Consider the following 17,594-nt stretch of genomic DNA (forward strand, 5'->3'; position numbering starts at 1 on the left):
GAAAATGAGAGACGATGTAGAGATGAAAATGTCAAATGCAACTCGAATTTTAAAATAGGGGAAAAAGAAAACCAACTAAAAATAGATATTTGAAAACCATCTTATAATCTAGTAATAAATAACTACATTTTTTAATTAATTATACCTACAATGTTTATTTATTTCAACAATTGGCAGCGACGCCGTTTCTTTCACTCATTTATCCTCCCAGACATTTTTCATTGGATTTTTTCCCCTCGACCCTCCTTAAGCCAAACCCCTATTTTCTCTCTGCCTCGCCCCTGCAGCATTTCCTCTCATTTTGATCTTCCCTTTCCTCTCCTCTCCTCTCTCTTACCCTTCTTTACCTATTTTACTTGTAGTATTATTATATATATTTATGCTTTCCTTTCAACTCCAGCAAGTCCACACCTCTTGGTCAAATCGGTAAGTTTTTCTTCATTTTCTAAGTTAGTATTCAGTGACCCAGATTTTATTGCTTCCGATATTTTTCTTAATTGATAGCTTATTGGAATTTATGATATTCATATTAAGGTTTACCTTGGAATTATTTGTGAATATTTTGAGTCCATTGAAGATCATGTTTAATGTTGCTTATCATTATTTGTTTTTTCTTTTGCACATATTTTTCATTGTTTGAATTGATTAAATCTTTTTTGGATTATGAATTGATCGTGTACATGGGTCATCATCAATAGAGGGTTTTGTTGTTCAAGAAGATGGAACTTTAGATGAGAAGGATTGGTTCGATAAGGTCAGTGCTGCTAGTCTCTGGTGAATATTTTTTGTAATGTGAAGTGTTAGTGCTTGCGTTCGGAGATTCGTTATTAAGTGGTCGAGTTCATACTTGATTTGGGATTTTAATGAAGTTAAATTGTGATTCTTTTTATATCAATTGGCATTTTTCAATAATTTCAAGCTCTTTATATTAGGTTAACTTTGATGTCTTATTTAATTGTATATACAGAGTACATTGGTTTATCAAATTTCATCTTTTCATTTCCGTGCTGGACACATGATCTTAGGCTGAAGTATATTGTGTTAGTCAGAAGAAAATGATGTCTGAAGATGCTGGACAGATGTTGGTCATTTATGACGATCCTTCATATCAGCGGTCTTTGTCTTTAGATGAAACAAGTAGCACAGAGGAATCACCTGAAGAAACCCGACTTTCTCTGGAAACCACTAATGATGTCATTCCGTATATTGGGCAAAGATTTGCAACTCATGATGCAGCATATGAATTTTATAGTGAATATGCAAAGCGATGTGGCTTTTCGATCCGTCGTCATCGCACAGAAGGAAAGGATGGGGTTGGAAAAGGGCTTACAAGACGTTATTTTGTCTGTCACCGTGCAGGAAATACACCTCTGAAGACCTTAAATGATAGTAAACCCCAAAGAAACAGAAAATCATCACGATGTGGATGCCAAGCTTACTTGCGGATAAGCAAAGTAACAGACTTAGGAGCTGCAGAATGGCGAGTCACGGGTTTTGTGAACCACCACAATCATGAACTTTTGGAACCAAATCAAGTTCGGTTCCTTCCTGCATATCGAACCATATCAGATGCAGATAAGAACAGGATCCTTATGTTTTTCAAAACTGGAATCTCAGTACAGCAAATGATGAGGCTGATGGAACTTGAGAAATGTGCGGAGCCAGGATATCTACCCTTTACCGAGAAGGATGTGAGAAATCTGCTTCAGTCATTCAGGAAATCAGATCAAGAAGATGAAAGCATAGATTTGTTAAGAATGTGTCGAAACAATAAGGAGAAGGACCCCTACTTCAAATTTGAGTATACACTTGATTCAAACAACAGGTTAGAAAACATTGCCTGGTCATATGCATCATCAGTCCGGTCATATGATATCTATGGTGATGCTATGGTGTTTGACACGACTCATCGTTTGACGGCATTCGACATGCCACTTGGAATATGGGTTGGAGTGAATAATTATGGCATGCCTTGCTTTTTTGGGTGCGTGCTTTTACGAGAAGAAAATTTGAGGTCATTTCATGGGCCTTAAAGGTAATAAATATATTGTTATATAGCTTTCTTCAGTCTGTCAGATTGCATAGCTTATGGTTCCCAGTTTTCTGCCAGGCAGGAAAAGAGGGAAGGGAAACAATAATTCCTTCAAATGAATTATTTAGTGTATGGGATAGACTAACAGAGAGCTGATAGGTTTACACAAGATGAAGACTTTTTTCATTCTTGTAATTGTAGAGGGTTACTTTCCTCTTTTGGGAGAGTGGAAAAAAATCTATAGTATACAAGGATTGGTGAGTTCATATGCTTCATCACAACTGCAAAATGTTAGGCCAATTTGAGCATGAACCTGCCTAATTTATACGCATTCAATTTTCATAAAATCAGGATTGGATGCAGGAACTTTCTGCAGTGACAAAGGGAGGATGGGGTGTAGGAACATTATTTTTAATGAAAATTTTCTTGTACAAAATATACACACACACACACATGATCTTTACCCTTATATTCTCGTGGCTCTCAAATTTGCTACTGTTCCTTCTTTGTCTTGCTCCCCTCCCCCAATTGTTTTCCCTTTCTTCCTTATGGTTTTTGTTAGGGGCTTGCTAAATTGGTGTCGTTCTATTGTTCTTTTATGTGAAAGGCATTCTTAGGTTTCATGAATGGGAAAGCACCGCAGACGATATTAACTGACCAAAATATGTGTCTCAAAGAAGCCATATCCATTGAAATGCCTATATCTAAACATGCACTCTGTATATGGATGATTGTGGCAAAATTTCCATCCTGGTTTAATGCTGTTTTGGGGGAACGCTACAACGAGTGGAAGGCTGAGTTTTATCGACTCTACAATTTAGAGTCAATTGAGGATTTTGAATTGGACTGGAGGGATATGGTCAACTCTTTTGGGTTACATACTAACAGACATATTGCCAACTTGTTTGCATTACGCTCGCTATGGGCTTTGCCATGCTTGAGAAGTCATTTTTTTGCTGGAATGACTACAACTGGCCACTCGAAGGCAATCAATTCTTTCATTCAAAGGTTTTTAAATGCACAGACTCGACTTGCACACTTTGTGGAACAAGTATGCTCTCTATCTATAATTTCCTTCAAACCCAATTGTGATATTTTATTGAATCTTGACTCATGATTCCTGAAGCACGTGCATCTAGAGTTTTCATTTAGCTGTTCCTCGAGGTATAGGAAAGAAGTTGATTGTTTTAGGAGATCAGAATGTCTATGGTAGTAAGTAGGCTTGTACAAACTTTTATTGGTCTAGTTGCCAGCCATTGCTTCTTTAATCAAGGTGGGAAGTTGGAGTTTTTACTTTTTAATGCTTCTCCTCTGTGTACGCTGAATCTGATTGACATGTAAAACTATTTCTCTTTGAAACATGGATAATGCCATCCAGTAAACTTAAAGCCTTCTTCATTATCACCTTAAGCTGAACCCGGCTTTAACCAAAGAAAGAAATTGTAGTAGAGAATTTTCAAGGTGTAGAAAAGCAATGAAATTTGTAAGAAGACCTTTTGGAATTTATGTCCGATTTGTCCTTTCTTTATTGTTACAGTTTATCTACATGATTAAACATTAAAAGTCTACATTAAGATAATAGAGACTAGATTAGATGCAGTTTGATCAACTTGCCTTCTATCTGAACTTATGCCCTATTCAGCGGTTAGGATTAAGATTTCTTTGTACCAAAGCCTGTCAAGTTTATTGAACCATGCTTTTATGAGTTGATGGGGTCAAATCTTCCCGGGCTAATGTTGGGTTTGGAAGACAATCTCTTCCAATTAACGTATAAACCTGAACCTCATTCTGCTAAATTAAATTTGATAATCTTGTCAATTGTCATCTCGCACCGTCATCATGGTGGTGTTGGAATTTGGCTTCTATTTGGGGTCAGCATTTATTTTGACACCTATTTTCCTTTTGTTGATCGTGGTACTTGTTTTTGCTTGTAATGCATCAAAAGTGTTATTGGCTCCCTTTTTTTTATATAACTTTATCAATCAGGTTGCTGTTGCTGTGGATTTTAAAGATCAAGCAGCAGAACAGCAGACAATGCAGCAAAACCTTCAAAATATTTGCCTAAAAACTGGAGCTCCTATGGAATCTCATGCTGCCTCTATCCTCACTCCGTTTGCTTTCTCGAAGCTTCAAGACCAACTTGTTTTAGCTGCTCACTATGCATCATTTCAGATGGATGATGGTTTTCTTGTAAGACATCATACAAAACACGAGGGAGGCCGAAAAGTGTATTGGGTTCCTCGAGAAGGCATTATAAGTTGCAGCTGCCATCAGTTTGAGTTCTCCGGAATTCTTTGCCGCCATGCCCTTCGAGTTCTCTCCACGGGAAATTGCTTTCAGATTCCAGACAGATATCTTCCTTTACGCTGGAGAAGGATCAACACATCACCCACAAAGCTTCTACAAGGTTCTTCTAGTGATCATGCAGAGCGGATTCAGTTGTTGCAGAGTAAGGTATCAACCCTTGTAGCCGAATCCGCCAAATCAAAGGAGAGGTTGGATATGGCTATGGAACAAGTCTCCATTCTTTTATCTCGCATAAGAGAGCTGCCGGTTACATCACAAGGTGTGTCTGATATTTCCCTTATTTGTAGAAATCTTTAAAAGAAACAGAACTCGAACAATTAGTGCAGAAGGCAAGATGAGAAATTTCGATTAAAAAGAACAAAAAAATCAGATTGAGGTTAGAAATGCAAGAGTTGATGAAGGATTCAGCATTTGCAAACTAATTTTGTAATTATGTAATGCAATCAAGGTATACAAGTTGCACTCCATAGGCATAGTTGTTACTTGTTCCTTTGTTTCCGCATTTGTTTTTCGTTGAATATATTATTCTTTATTGTAGCGCTTCGATTTAGGTTTTTGGGTTCGTGTTATTGATTTATGATTGAATCCTTTGCAGTAATAACTTATAAGCTGCGAATTTATTTGTGATTTTTGGATTTTTGGGTTCAGCTGCTGTAGTACCCTTATCCGTTTGTTTCTCTTTCTTCACAGTTCTCCTCATTATTTCAAATAGCTACAAAGTATCCAGTTCGAGTTGTGTATAGATTTCGGTTTATCTAGGTTCGAATCTGGTTTCTAGGAGAGTAGGATTACTTTTTCTTCTCTGGTTCTTTTTTTGACTGTTCTGTTGCAGAGTTGCTCTGTTACTGAGCAGAAAGCAAAGGAAAAGAGATAGCTCAAATTCATTGAAAAACATTAACTTTTGTGTGCGTTATAGTGCTTTTGAAAAAAGAGGGCCTTTTTTCACTTTTTTCCATTCTGTTTTGTGTAAAGTTTGATCCTTTAACTTAAAGATTCACTTTTTTCAATTCAAGAAGGATCGGTAAACTTGACACAATCACTTAATATTTCTTAATCTTGTTGTTGTTGGATCTGCTTTCTTTGACTTAGCTTCTTGCTGTTTTTTCTCTTGTTTTTATACTGATCTTTTTTTTACCAGCTTTGGGTTTGATGTTTTTCAATTAGTTGAGTAGGATTTCATTACTCTTATATCTAGTGTTACAATTTTAATCATTTTTTGCTTAGCTCGGATATTTATTAAACATTTTAAATTATAGTTTCTAGATATTGGCCTATAGTTAAATAAGATAATATTATTTTTTCTTAAAATCCTATTAAGTAACCAACTAGGATTTTTAGTACTCCTCAATTCTCTAGCGTTTTATTAGTGCATCTTTTGTCTTATTTGGATTCTTTTTTCATAGTTCCTCATAGCTTCGGTTACAGATGATTACTTGAGGTCATGTCATTCTTTTAGATCCCATGGGGCGTATAGGGGGAGGGCTCGACAGAGTGGTGACAAGGAGACTAGATTAAGAGTTTGCTCGCTGAATGTAGGCACATTAAATGCTAGGCTGCTGGAGCTGACCGGCGTACTTAATAATAGAAAAATAGATTTTGCATGTATTCAGGAGACTAGGTGGAAAGGGTCTCGCGCAAGAGAGTGTAATGGGTACAAGTTGTGGTATTCAGGCGTAGATAACGCTAGAAATGGGGTGGGTATCTTGGCATCCTCTAGGCACAAGGAAAATGTAGTTGAAGTTTGCAGATACCGGGATAGGATCATGATGATTAAGGTTATTATAGAAGAGGAAGTAGTGAATGTCCTTTCAGTGTACGCCCCACACGTTGGCCTAGGGGAGGGGGAGAAACGTTGCTTCTGGGATCAGTTAGATGATATACTTAGGAGCATTCCGGAGGACCAAAGAGTTTTCATAGGGGGAGACTTCAATGGCCATATAGGAAGTGCAACCGACGGGTATGACGGTGTTCATGGGGGTTTCGGTTATGGTAGCAGGAACGATGGGGGGCGTACGTTGCTTGATTTTGCTACTGCTCACGATTTGGTGATCACTAACTCCTTCTTTAATAAGAGAGATGCGAACTTGATTACGTTTCATAGCGGGGGACATTGTACCCAAATCGACTACATCTTGATTAGAAATCAGGAACGATGGGCTTGCATTGACTGTAAGGTGTTCCCTGAAGAGGCATGTGCATCACAACACAAATTGTTGGTTTTGGTGTATCGCGTACCCCACGGGCGGAGCACTCATAGGAGGGCTAAACTTGGTAAACCTAGGATCCTCTGGAAGAACTTACATGGAGCGACAACTGATGACTTTAGGAGTAAGGTTTTGTCTAATACAAGTTTTGAAACTACAAACTCAAAAAATGCAGATATGTTATGGAAAAATATGGCAAATTCCATCAGAGATGTTGGCAAAAATACCCTTGGGTTGTCGACGGGGAAGGCCAAGGAACATAAAGAATCGTGGTGGTGGAACGACGAAGTCCAAACTAAGGTGAAGACAAAACAAACTTGCTTCAAGGAGTTTCTACAATGCAATGACGACGAAGAAAGGTCGAGAGCTAAACAAAGATACCAGGAGGCAAAGCGGGAAGCCAAGAAAACGGTAGCTAAAGCAAAGGATAAGGCATACGAGGAAATGTACAAGAGATTAGACACCAAGGAAGGACAAAATGGCATCTTCAGACTTGCAAAATCTAGGGAGATTAGGAAAAAGGATCTAGGTAACATTAGGTTTATTAAGGACAACAATGGTGTTCTTTTAGCGAAAGATCACGATATTAAGAGGGTTTGGGGTAGTTACTTCTTTAACTTATTTAATGACGGTGCCTCTCCATGTAGAGATAGTATCGTTGATGGGTTAGCCGACTATCATACTACGGCCAATGACTGCCCTACAAGTAGGATTGGGTTTGAGGAAGTCAAAATGGCTCTTAGAAAGATGGGAAGGGACAAATCTGTCGGTCCTGATCAAATTCCTATCACTGTATGGTTGGCCCTAGGAGAAGAGGGAGTTAAGTGGTTGACCAACATCTTTAATATTATTCTAGAGACTGCCAAGATGCCAGATGAGTGGAGAGAGTCTACGGTGATACCAATCTATAAAAATAAAGGAGATCCCCAACGTTGTGGTAACTACAGAGGTATTAAACTCCTCAGCCATACCATGAAGCTATGGGAAAGGGTGATAGAGGCTAGGTTGAGACAAGTTACTAGGGTTTCGGAAAACCAATTTGGCTTTATGCCAGGCAGGTCTACCACGGAGGCGATTCATCTACTTCGACGGCTTATGGAGAAATATAGGGAAAAGTCTAGAGATCTTCACATGGCGTTCATTGACCTTGAGAAGGCTTATGATAGTGTCCCCCGCGATACGATCTGGAAGACTTTGGAAACGAGACGGATCCCAACTGCTTATATCCGGGCGATTCGTGATATGTACTGTAGATCTACTACTTACGTCAGGACTACAGTTGGCGACACCGAGGCATTCCCGGTGGAAATCGGACTCCACCAGGGGTCGGCTCTTAGCCCTTACATCTTCGCCTTAATCATGGACGACATCTATTGCACGACACCAGACGGTGTACCATGGTGTATGCTTTTCGCTGACGACATTGTCTTAGTTGCTGAAACAAAATCTGAGTTGAATAGCAGACTGGCTACCTGGAAGATTGCTTTGGAAGAAAAAGGTTTAAGGATCAATATTGAAAAGACAGAGTATTTATGTTCAAACTTCAATGGGAACCAAAACGATGAAGATGTAGAAGTATGCATAGAAGGACACGTTCTCCCCTCAAAGGATTGTTTCAAGTACCTATGGTCTATGATACATAAAGATGGGGGTGTAGATGATGACGTTACACACCGTATAAAGGCGGGATGGTTAAAGTGGAGGGCCGCTACTGGAGTTCTGTGTGACAAGAAGGTCCCTCTAAAACTTAAGGGAAAATTTTATAGAATGGCAATAAGACCAGCGCTGTTGTATGGATCAGAATGTTGGGCAACCAAGAAGGATCACGTAAGGAGGATTGAGGCCGCAGAAATGAGAATGCTTCGATGGACATGTGGTAAGACTCTGAGGGATATGACGACAAACTCTGCTATTAGGATGTCCTTGGGGGTGGTGTCTGTTTCCGAAAAATTGAGGGAGGGAAGACTACGGTGGTTTGGGCATGTCCTTAGGCGACTACCGTCGGATGCGGTAAGAAGGGTAGAGTCGATTACAGTCGACGGTGCCAGAAGGAAAGGACGACCAAGGCGAAAGTGGGAAGACTGCTTGAGATCTGATTTGAGGGATTTAGCCCTTACCGAAGACATGACCTCTGATAGGAAAATATGGAGGCTAAAGACTAGGGTAGTCGAGTAGTGTGGGTCACATCTATAGGGTGTATCACTTCTGTCTTCTTTTAATGTCTTTGTAGTATTTTCCATGACTTATACTTTTTATACGTTTCTGTTATTGGTATTTATGAAGGTTTAGAACTGGGCTTGCTAACGTTTACTTCTGTGTATCATTCTCTTCATGTTTCCTATTTTAAATTTAGCCGGATCTTATCTTATGTTTATGTCTATATGCAGAGATTCTTTCGCAGGGATAATTATGCAGGGATTAATTCCCGTTACAGACGCACATATGATTTTAATGACTGCATATGAATACTGTTTTAGCTATGTATTTATGTATTTATTTATACATGCATTGCATTTTATCTAAATTTTTAATTTTCTGACTGCCGGAGGCCTTCCACGGAAGTTACTCTCAACCTGGCGTTGGGGGTAGCCTACTACCCTACCTCCCCCTTACCCCATACATATGGGAATTGGGTTTTGTTGTTGTTGTTGTTGTTATAGAATTACTGTAGATAAATAATTTATTTATTTTTAAAAAACGAATCATGACGATAAATAATAAATATGCGGCCAACATATTAAGCAAGTAGAATTTAAGACTTTAATCTATACATTATAAATTAAAAGTTAAATGTTTTATATTTTCTTTATTTAAAAGTTTTTATTCAATTATTAATATTCTGAATATTTTTTTTTATAAAACTGACCATTTTTAATATATTTATTCTTTTGTCAAATTCAATCATATGCTACGTCATATGAGAGTAGCTTAACAATGAGAAATAGGTTTTTTCGAATTAAAAAGTAAAGGAAATTAAATTTTGTAAACTATGTTAGGTACCACCAAATTTTTAGACATCGAATCATTTATACCATTGAACTTTTGATTTTGTCAATTATAATATTGAACTTTGATTTTCGTTTTAATTGTACTAGTGAATCGTTAAATCATTAATGACACGATGACGTATTTGTCAACTGTTATTGTGGATAACGTTATTGACATAGACACCTCAACAAAACGACGTCGTTTTGATCTGACTATTAACGATTTGATGATGCAGTGGTATAATTGAAAAGGAAATCAAAGTTCAATGTTATAATTGAAAAAATTGAAAATTTAATGGTATAAACAATACAACATCTAAAGTTCGATAGTATCTGTGTAGTTTACCCTTAAATTTTTATTTACTTTAAGTGTGGGACTAAATCTCAAACAATATTAATGTACAGGGAGTGATTACATATTTTATCTTAAATATACTGATATGTCTAGAAAAGGAAAAAATCCTATAAACCTAAGTCCTCAAAAATTGAAGGAAAAAAGTTATTGTTAAAGAGACGATAAAGGAGAGGAGATGGCGACGGCGGTGGTGAAGAGCGCTTTGCAGGCGATCCGTGAGAGAGGTCTCCGTACTTTCTTGAGGGACCTCAAGGATGAAGGCTTCACGTTCGTAATCCCACTCTCTTCCCTTCTTTCCATTTCGATTTCTTCAAACTTCTCTTAATTATTCGATTCAAAGTGTGAATTACCCCCTTTTTACATTATTTTTCTATCTGTGATTCATTATTTTACTGATTATTCCTTGTTTTTCCTCCAGAAATGCTTCTTCGATGGAAACCTTCTGTACGTCAGATTCTCTTTTTTTTTACTTGGGACATTATAATTAAAAACTCGTTTCATTTGGAAAAAAGGGGGAATTAGGAGGTTGTTGAAATTGAAATTTTAGAAAATCTCTAAATAGAACATGTTGTATGCTACCAGAATATGATTTGAATTCGGCATTCCATTTCTTTTGTTTTGTTTTCTCGAGATTTGAATGCATAGAAAACATGAAACTTTAGCAAAACATGACTGTAAATCCGCTTGTTTTTTGGGGGGTGGGGAGGGGGAGAGAATGGATCTGGAAATATTATCCAGCTTCAATGAGATGTTTCTGATTTAATGATTCTAAAATCTACAACTTCCAAAGACATTCAGTGCCTGCTGGGCATGGATAAAGGGGGAAAAGATTGTGTAATTAGAAACTGATTCACAGATAAAAAATGTGAATAATTTTGAGATCTTAAGTGTTTAGAAATCTTAAGATTTAAACCCTAGCTCCCTTGGGTCTAATCCATTGACAGGAGGAAACAATTTTCCCCCTTTTTTTTATTTTTATTGGCTGTGTGGAAGTTTTGAGCATTGACTTGAATTCAAGTTAGGAAACGAGTGGTATCTGCAGTTTTAGTGATTTTTTGAATGGCATTAAAGAAAATTGCCACGGATTCTGCTGCCTTTTAACTAGGATAGTTTGCCTGCACAAAACACCCATTGCCTAACTTGAATTCAAGGGTCTGCCCTTAAATCTGCATGGCATTTTCCTGACAAAGCCAATAGTTTTCTAATTAATCTCTTTGATTTTCTGGTCTCTTATGTCATGTTTGTTTGTACAAGGCAAATTCAATAAGCATTGCTTGTGAGTTATAACCAGTGGGGCATGAATGTTGTATGCAATTTTTATGATAATTGCTTTCTTTACCTTTATGGTGGAAGATGAATAGTGTATAATTGTAAGGGAAGGCTATCTAGTCTAGATATCTTCTATCGGTTCCAGGAAGTTGTCAAACTGGTGTAGAAAATATTTGCAGTCCATTGTTTTTTTTTAAATGCATTTTTGGCCTTCTGTGAAGATTATGTTCTCTTAATATTTGATAGTTAGCCTGCTGCGAACTGTGTCATTTGTAATTATGAGGACAAGCTAGATAGGGGCTTTTGTTTTCTCATATAGTCTTGGCATGCATCTTTCCTATAGATTTGTTGCATTTTTTTCACTTTTCCTATTTTTACCATTTTTTTCTATATACTGTGTTTACAATAAAGGATTTTTCTTTTTTGCCTTATTCTTCCAGCTCAAATTTTAGAGTTCTGTATCACTTTTTCTTACAACTAAATAATGCATGAGTCTGAATTTAAGTTTGGATATACTCATCATTATTATCTATTTTGTCTGTGATAGTAATTTGACTGATTGATCCAGGCAAACCAAAATCCATGGCATAGGAGCAACACTTGTGGGTATTGATAAATTCGGCAATAAGTACTATGAGAAGCTTGGAGATACACAAATTGGTTAGATTTCCTCTCTTTTTATACGTACATGTTGAAACTGCCAGAAGGAAAATTGGATGATTTGAAGTCTGCATACTCGAGCATTTAAGTACTTAAAATGCACAAGATTTTCCCTTCGGCTGTATTATTAAGATTATTGGTATTTCCTTGTTTTACATGCATGCATATGGATGTATTTACTTATAACAATCAATTATGTGCAACAATAAACACTTCCCCTATGAGTGTAATTTGAAGATGGAAGTGTCTCTGATTTATGTTTATTACCTATGCATACCATTCATGGCATTTGTAGGAAGACACAGGTGGGTTGAATATGCGAAAAAGGATCGTTATGACGCTTCTCAGGTACCACCGGAATGGCATGGCTGGCTTCACTGCATAACTGATCACACCGGTGATGAGGCAAGTCCCGTTTTCACTATGTTGCCTTACACAATGTAAGATTGTGCGTAGTCCTTTTTAATATATATATATATATATATACACAAATATGTATTTGCAGCTTTTGATGCTAAAACCCAAGAGGTACGGGGCTGAGCACAAGGAAAACTTATCTAGCAAAGGTAGTGAGTTTGTCTACCATTCAAAAGGGCATGCGCTTAATCCGGGCCAGAGAGACTGGACAAGTTACCAGTCATGGCAACCAACCAAGACAGAGTAGTCTGAGAAACCAATCTCTTGAGTTTGCGAGTTCTGGGATGCTTGACTTTGTTTTTGATGAATAATATATTATATTCGTCTTAAAGAATAGCTCTTGTGCAGGCAAGAAACTGCAAGCTATCAACTGATATTTGGATGTTGTCAATAAATTTCAGATCATCTGATATTGTTGATTTCTAATCTGAATTGATGTTTTAGTTTATGTTCTAGAGCGAGGAGGGTACGATTGAAAAATATCAGACCGGAATGATCGGTTCAACCATACAAGTTAAACCGGAAAATTATAAAGTTGATTAGAACCAGTAAAAGCTGCAAAGCAAAAACTTGGAAATTTGTATTATTTATTTATTTTTAACAAAAAAATAGGTTTTTAAATTACATTTTTAGTTACTCTCATTTTTTTAATATATTTTTATCTTAACCTTTTATTTTATCTTTTATGTTTTCCCCTTAAATATTAATTTATTTATAAAGGTTGGGCCCATGAGCCCAAACCAAGAAATTTCCTAAATTTGGAGTGGGCGTAAAATAAAAGTAACAATCACTTTGACATAAGGGTAAGTTACGCTGTTCCATCCCTCAACTTTTATCATGTTTATACATTAGTTATCTAACTTTAAAATTTTCAATTTCATTAAAATTTCAAATTTCAAATTACTTATATCTTAATCACTCGAACGTTAAATGTAAAACAATAGCGTGATGAGGCATGTTATATATCGACGTGAATGTTACATGTTGTTCATCTGACTTTTTATTCTTTATTTTATCAGCTTTCCAATAAAAAACTCTTTTAGAGTTTCATCCTTATATCATGCCACCGTCGAAACAATCATTTTCCAACATATTTTTTGTCAACTGCAGGAGCAAAAAAACTCATCTCATCGTCATCTGTCATTCTATTTGTTTAAATTTCTTAAAGTGTCTATGTAATTTGTTAAATTCAATATTAAATCTGGGGGAAAATAACTCTAATCTATAATCTCCTCCATTTATTTAGTACGAAACCAGTATATATATTTCTCGTCTCCTCCTCCACTCTTTCACTTACAATTTGAAAAAAATGCTCTAATGTGAAAAAAATCAAAAGAACTAAAAAATAATAGGTTAAAACTCTTGTGAAAGACCTCATAAATATTTTCACAAATGAAAAGAAAATTTTGAGGGATTTTTTTAAATTTTAAAAATTATGGCATTTCCTAATGCTGTTAAATAATTAATGGCACAATAATTAAAATAGGATCAATTAAAATATTTTAGTAATGAAATTGAAAACTTTTAATATTAAATAACCAAAACAGAACCTTATCCAAAGTTGAGAGATGAGAATTATGATTTATGTTAAAATAAAGGGTAAATTGCACAAATAGTCACTAAACGTTTAGATATCTTGCATTTTGGTCACCAAACTTTTAAAACATGCAATACATTCATTAAACTTTTAGTTCATTTTCAATAAGGTCTCTGGCATTACCTCACGTTAGTTTTATCTGACGTGACATGTTACATTCCGTTAAATCTTCTCCTTCTCCTTCTCCATTGTAGTTACAGAAGTATTAATAGACTTCAACCCCACAATACATGCATGAACCTCAGGTAATGTGGAGAAAACATTGACTTGCAACCTTTGGGTCACATCCGTGTATAGTAATAGACTTTAACCCCGCAATGCATGCATGAACCTCGGGTAATGTGGAAAAATTATTGGTTTGTAATCTTTGAGTCACATCTGTATATTGTAATTCCATCACTCAATAACAAATTTGAAAGCATACACAGAATCAAGCAAAGAAAAGAGTTTATTTTACAGTGTTTTGTAATCAATCACTTGAAATGAAATAAATGAAGGTGAGGGCATTAGATGTGCATCAGCCTTCAGTACAATTAAAAATTAATTCTGAATATTCAGCAGATGTGTACCACAAACTCGTGAATATAAAAAGTTACTAGAAGTGATCATAAAAGGTAGTTGTATAAAAGGACCCATACTTGGAAACATGTATATGAGTATAAGATCCAAAATACAATGGTATCTGGGTTTCTGGACCACCATTCTGTGAACCAAATTGTTTACGGACAACACCATACTCTTTATAATACAAATTGCCCTTGATAAGGCAGTAGAAGCATCAGCTACAATTGCTTGACGGACATAGACCATCATACCATAAACCAGCTGGCGAGAAACATTATATTGTATGTAACCTTCCTTCTCTTGTAACATGTGAAACACTAGAGAGGAAAAAAGAAAAGAAAATTTCAGAACAGCTAACTTGTTAATCCATGAAAAGCTTCCTACAACCTAAAGAAGAGGAGTTTACGGGAGGTAACATCAGGGACCTTACTGAAAACGAATTAAAAGTTCATGGATGTATTGCAAATTTTAAAAGTATGTGACCAAAGTACAATATATCTAAAAGTTTGGTGACTATTTATGTAGTTTTCCCTAAAATAAAAGATTAAAAGTCTTTTAAAAATGGAGTAGGAAAAACAAACTAGTTTTAGGGTTTCGGTAGACAGAAAAAGAAAAGAATGGCGAAGTGTTTCAACGTAGTTCAGAAGCAGAAGAGAGCACAAAGAGCGGAGAGAAAAAGAGCAACCCATGGCGACCCTTCAACTAAGAAGCTTAAGAACAAATCTCAATCCCTCTCCATCTCCGGCAAGCGTAAACGCAAGCTTCTCAAAAAATGGCGGAGGGTATGATTCATGTGTTTCAATGGCTTACTATGGAAAAATCTTTTTTTTTCTTCCGTGTTTAATGTGCTCTTTGTCTTAATGGATTCTTTGAGTTCTATGTGGAAATAATCTTCTGGGTTATTTTTGGCAATGAATGATAGGATCAAAAAGAAGTTATAGAAAAGGGGTTGGTGACTATGGAAGATGTGGAGATGGTGGCTGCTGAAGGTATTTTCTTTTTCATTTTAGTGTTTGATTTCATGACTGTTCTGTTGTTCCAAAACTGCCATTATTCTTCTAAATTATCTTTTGAGTTAGGCGTTGATTGATAAACTGAATTTAACTACTTAAGCTTAAAAGCCATTCTGAAAGATGTTTGATTTATGTATCTTATAATTGCTATGCAATTAAGCAATTCAAAATTCTGATCCACAAAAGTATTTCATGGATCCTTAACATAATTTGGTGCTGTTCTTGAATAATTGCTAGCTAAATGATCCTGGAAATTGGGTTTTACACTTAAAAAGGAATCAATCTTAAGGTCGGTTTAATGGATGACCATCACCTCTGGTTTGCATTTTAAATTTCAATCTGTTTGCTAAATACAGGCACATCCCAAGACGCTACGAAAAAGGCACCTTCAAAATTCCACATGAAGAAGAATTTGAAGCTTAAGCGAAAAGGTTAGATAGCTTATCCTTTGAAATGCAGCATTCTCTCTTTGTATGCTACCCTGACTTTGGGTATTTGTTTCCAACATGGATATGCTCTGTCTATATGAATGTCATCCGACATATTTAAATGTATCTAAATCCTAAGCTTATAATCTTAAACCCTAAATAGGACATATGACATCGATTCAACTCTGCTTGTGGAATATTTTTTTTCCACTACCAGTGTATGGAATATATGTGTGTGAATTTTAGTTTTGGGTTGAGTTTTATTTTTCGAACAAATATTCATAGAACTTAATTCACTCATTGTAAATACAGGTAAAAAGAAGGGTTCTAAGCCTGCCATTGAAGCTTCAGTGGATTCTATGGTAGAATAAGTTTTGATGAAGGAATCCAACATCATCAACCTAATATTTATACTTTGGGGACTTGGTTTTGTACCATGTTGTGTTGGAATCTACTTGGCAACGATTTTTGATAGGCTTTTTGTGGCTTTATTTATATTTTTAGTTGTAGTTTCGCACCAATTGTTCTTACCAGTTAACAGTAATGAGCAAAAGATGTTGGATGTTACTGATTGAGCTTAAGTGTTTATTTATTTATTTATTTTATAATAGAAAAATAGCTATTTATTTAACTCTTAGGGAGTTTAGAAATTATGATTAATTGTAGTATTAACTCTTAAAGTTGGATTTGGCTCGGCTCATAATTATATTTGGTTTCGATTTATTTGAAATTTAGAATGTCAAGCTGAAATGCAATTACAAAATTTTAATATAAAAAGCTTTAAACGGACGTACCGATAAGAGAAGTACAATTATTTTGCACCCACAAGTTCTTTCGAACATTATACACGTGAATTAGGCATAATTAAATATTCCTCCCGTCCCACTAAAAGTTAATTTTTAAATTTTGATCAGGATTATTTTAAATAATTAAATTTTATAAAATATATATAAAAAAACTACTTAGCTTTAAAAATTTTAGAAGGTATTTTATCAATAACAAATTTTAAATAATAATAAGTAAATTTTAAAAAAGATTAACAAAAAAAAATTATCAGTAGAGAAATTTAATAGGCAAGAGGGAGTATAAAACGTGCGTGGTATATTTAATTAATAATTCTAGTTACTTTTCGTTATTTAAGGGAATACAATTATATCCGACATTAACTAATCCAGATCAGATCATACAAAGATTATTTATGAAAGCAACACTTCCAATTCAATTTTATCGATTTACAGCACTTGGTTTTAAAAGGTGCGTATAACGCCGAAAAAATTGGCCGCCTAGGTCAAGGCGAGGCGGCATACGAGAGGCACCATGAGGCGCGCGCCTCCGAGTATGGTGCCTGTGCGCTTTTGGAAGAAAACGTAGATTAGATCAAAGAAGAAGATAAGAGAATAGCGACAGAAGAACTATGGTGACGAACGGCTAGGGCAGACTCATTTTTTTCACTATCTTAACCCTAATACATAAAGTTAATCTATTAATCAATCAGCCCAAGCTCATTATAACATTTTCACATTTTGCCTACTTTTAATCAAAAGTAATTACTGTCGTATATGTCCTCTCACATTTTCTATTCTTTCTTTATACTAATAAAAATAAGATTTATTATAATAAACTAATGTAATAAATATTATGCTACTGCTTATGCCTATCGCCCTTCTTTATATAAAAAAATATCTAATATATAATTATTTTTACAATTATAATAATTTTTGTAATTGAAATATAATATAATTATCAGAGCAATGTTGCCTT

General features: G+C 35.6%; 2 protein-coding genes and 1 pseudogene across 2 annotated transcripts; all 3 read left to right on the forward strand.

Moving 5' to 3' along the window:
* The first annotated feature begins 241 nt into the window (after nt 1–241).
* LOC120203335 lies at nt 242–4,697 on the forward strand (annotated as a pseudogene).
* Nucleotides 4,698–10,007: 5,310 nt separating this feature from the next.
* LOC120203315 (probable NADH dehydrogenase [ubiquinone] 1 alpha subcomplex subunit 12) lies at nt 10,008–12,654 on the forward strand. The gene is made up of 5 exons (XM_039203635.1): nt 10,008–10,153; nt 10,304–10,329; nt 11,723–11,814; nt 12,110–12,219; nt 12,320–12,654. The coding sequence occupies exons 1-5, from the start codon at nt 10,061–10,063 to the stop codon at nt 12,476–12,478; spliced, it is 480 nt and encodes a 159-aa protein (XP_039059566.1). The 5' UTR covers nt 10,008–10,060; the 3' UTR covers nt 12,479–12,654.
* Nucleotides 12,655–14,977: 2,323 nt separating this feature from the next.
* LOC120203324 lies at nt 14,978–16,316 on the forward strand. Its single transcript, XM_039203646.1, has 4 exons — nt 14,978–15,174; nt 15,315–15,381; nt 15,762–15,836; nt 16,146–16,316. The coding sequence occupies exons 1-4, from the start codon at nt 15,010–15,012 to the stop codon at nt 16,202–16,204; spliced, it is 366 nt and encodes a 121-aa protein (XP_039059577.1). The 5' UTR covers nt 14,978–15,009; the 3' UTR covers nt 16,205–16,316.
* Nucleotides 16,317–17,594: the final 1,278 nt, after the last annotated feature.

The sequence above is a fragment of the Hibiscus syriacus genome, unplaced genomic scaffold (genome assembly GCF_006381635.1).
Source record: "Hibiscus syriacus cultivar Baekdansim isolate YM2019G1 unplaced genomic scaffold, ASM638163v2 tig00000340_pilon, whole genome shotgun sequence".
Taxonomy (NCBI): Eukaryota; Viridiplantae; Streptophyta; class Magnoliopsida; order Malvales; family Malvaceae; genus Hibiscus; species Hibiscus syriacus.

Excerpts from the sequence above, each read along its gene's own strand:
- LOC120203315 (XM_039203635.1), top strand. The coding sequence starts at position 10,061 with ATGGCGACGGCGGTGGTGAAGAGCGCTTTGCAGGCGATCCGTGAGAGA. Across the intron at positions 11,815-12,109 it reads GCTTGGAGATACACAAATTG|GAAGACACAGGTGGGTTGAA; the intron begins GTTAGATTTCCT and ends TGGCATTTGTAG. Across the intron at positions 12,220-12,319 it reads CTGATCACACCGGTGATGAG|CTTTTGATGCTAAAACCCAA; the intron begins GCAAGTCCCGTT and ends ATGTATTTGCAG.
- LOC120203324 (XM_039203646.1), top strand. The coding sequence starts at position 15,010 with ATGGCGAAGTGTTTCAACGTAGTTCAGAAGCAGAAGAGAGCACAAAGA. Across the intron at positions 15,175-15,314 it reads TTCTCAAAAAATGGCGGAGG|GATCAAAAAGAAGTTATAGA; the intron begins GTATGATTCATG and ends AATGAATGATAG. Across the intron at positions 15,837-16,145 it reads TTTGAAGCTTAAGCGAAAAG|GTAAAAAGAAGGGTTCTAAG; the intron begins GTTAGATAGCTT and ends TTGTAAATACAG.